Source organism: Capsicum annuum, unplaced genomic scaffold (assembly GCF_002878395.1).
Source record: "Capsicum annuum cultivar UCD-10X-F1 unplaced genomic scaffold, UCD10Xv1.1 ctg13928, whole genome shotgun sequence".
NCBI lineage: Eukaryota > Viridiplantae > Streptophyta > Magnoliopsida > Solanales > Solanaceae > Capsicum > Capsicum annuum.
In genome coordinates, this window is record NW_025819246.1 from 1 (window position 1) to 1,718 (window position 1,718).

The following is a 1,718-nucleotide window of genomic DNA, read 5'->3' on the forward strand; positions in this document are numbered from 1 at the left end:
ATGTATGGAGAGTCATAAGTCTTCTGAAAATTGTGAAAATTATCTGCACACTTGAGCATACATCACAACAAATGCTTGCCATTCTAATTTATTTTTTCCATATTACTGAAATCTTGTTGTGATGAAACGGGATCACATCATCGACACATTTTTACTTGAAGTTCACAAAAAGTTCAATAGAAAATTCATCAAACACATTGTAAGCAACACGCGTAAATTTGGTTTCTAAGCAGCAAATAATAGAGAAGAACCTGTCTTAGATAACGGGATATTATTCCAGCCAAGGATCTGAAGACTATATCCTCCTGTGATATCATCAACATATTGTTTAATCTCCAGAGCTGAATCTTCAAGTTGAGGGCTCTTTACAAGTTTGATGATTTTCAACGAACAAATATCGCCAAAACTAGATGGAATCTCCTCAAGAATATGACATTTCCACAGTACTAATTTCTCAAGCACGGGAAATGATTCCTCTCGAACTTCCCACTTAGCAAGAGTCACTTCATACAACTGCAAAAATTTGAGATTCACAAAAGTGTCTTCCTCCCCCATGTTCCATTCCTCCCCCTGGATGATTGCTCTCGTAAGGAACAACTCTTCAAGGTTGGGCAGTCTCGCTATTGCTGATAGTGAATCTGATGCCAAAGGAAAGTCAAACATTGACAATATTTTCAAATTGTAAGGGAAGTGAAAATCCCATGACCAATTTGTCGCTACAGGGGGCCCACTGTCATTTGCGTTTGAACTTTCAAAAGCTACTCTAAGGAAACCTAGTTCAGTTAGGAAATCCAATTTCGGGAACCAAAATCGCTCTGTTGAATAATCCCATAATTCCTTGAGAACAAATCTAAGCATTTGAAGATTGGGGAACCTTATGAAAATATCCTCTATTTCTTTCGAATAGGAAAGCACGAGTTTAATTAATTCTCTCAAGTTCTCTAACTTTGAGTCCTCTTTTATTAGTATTGATTCATCAGTATCCAAATCATAGAAAGAACAAGCAGTCACGGCCAACACTCGCAACTTTACAAGATCCCAAATACTCGGTAATAGTACCAAGGTTGATCCTTTGTTTTCAACCATCAGGGTTTCTAGATTCCAGAGATTTGAGAAAGATGAAGGCAGAGATTTAACTTTTGTCCCAATTCTTAAGCACCTCAAATGATTCAACATGCCAATTTCATTCAGCAAAGAATCTTTCACCATCATAAAAGAGGGATGCAGGTCCAACACTCTAAGAAGCCTCAAGTCTCTTGCGTGACATGCATCAGAAAGACGATCTTCCATCTCGTGTCCAACTATCAACAAAGAACAGAGGTGCTTACCAGAATGCCTTTTCTTTTTTGAATCGAGCAGGACGAAATTGTTAGGCCCAAAGTGCTCCTTATCGTAATCAATATTTACTATGCGTGGCATCAAATCTGAAGAAGAAAAAGATGGATCACTTGAACTAATCTCACCAAACAACTTTTCTCCTCTTGCTTTTATCAAACAAAAGTCGTGCACAAGATCATGAATTTTGCAAGTCGGGACATCACCTATCTCATTGAAAGCAATTACCAAGCTACTAGAAATTAAATTATCCAAATAAATTTCCATCAGTTCATCCACACTCTTCATCCCTGTTTGTTCAACAAGCCCTTCAGCACGCCAAAGCAATTTCAAGATATCTCTGTCAATTGCTGTATCCTTCACAGAACGTGCTAGGTAGAGGA

General features: G+C 38.0%; 1 protein-coding gene across 1 annotated transcript; it reads right to left on the reverse strand.

The window, feature by feature from the left end:
* Positions 1-225: 225 nt before the first annotated feature.
* Positions 226-1,623, reverse strand: LOC124890217 (putative late blight resistance protein homolog R1B-16). Its single transcript, XM_047402022.1, has one exon. It carries the CDS (start codon positions 1,621-1,623, stop codon positions 226-228), a length of 1,398 nt encoding a protein of 465 aa, XP_047257978.1.
* Between the last annotated feature and the right edge of the window lie 95 nt (positions 1,624-1,718).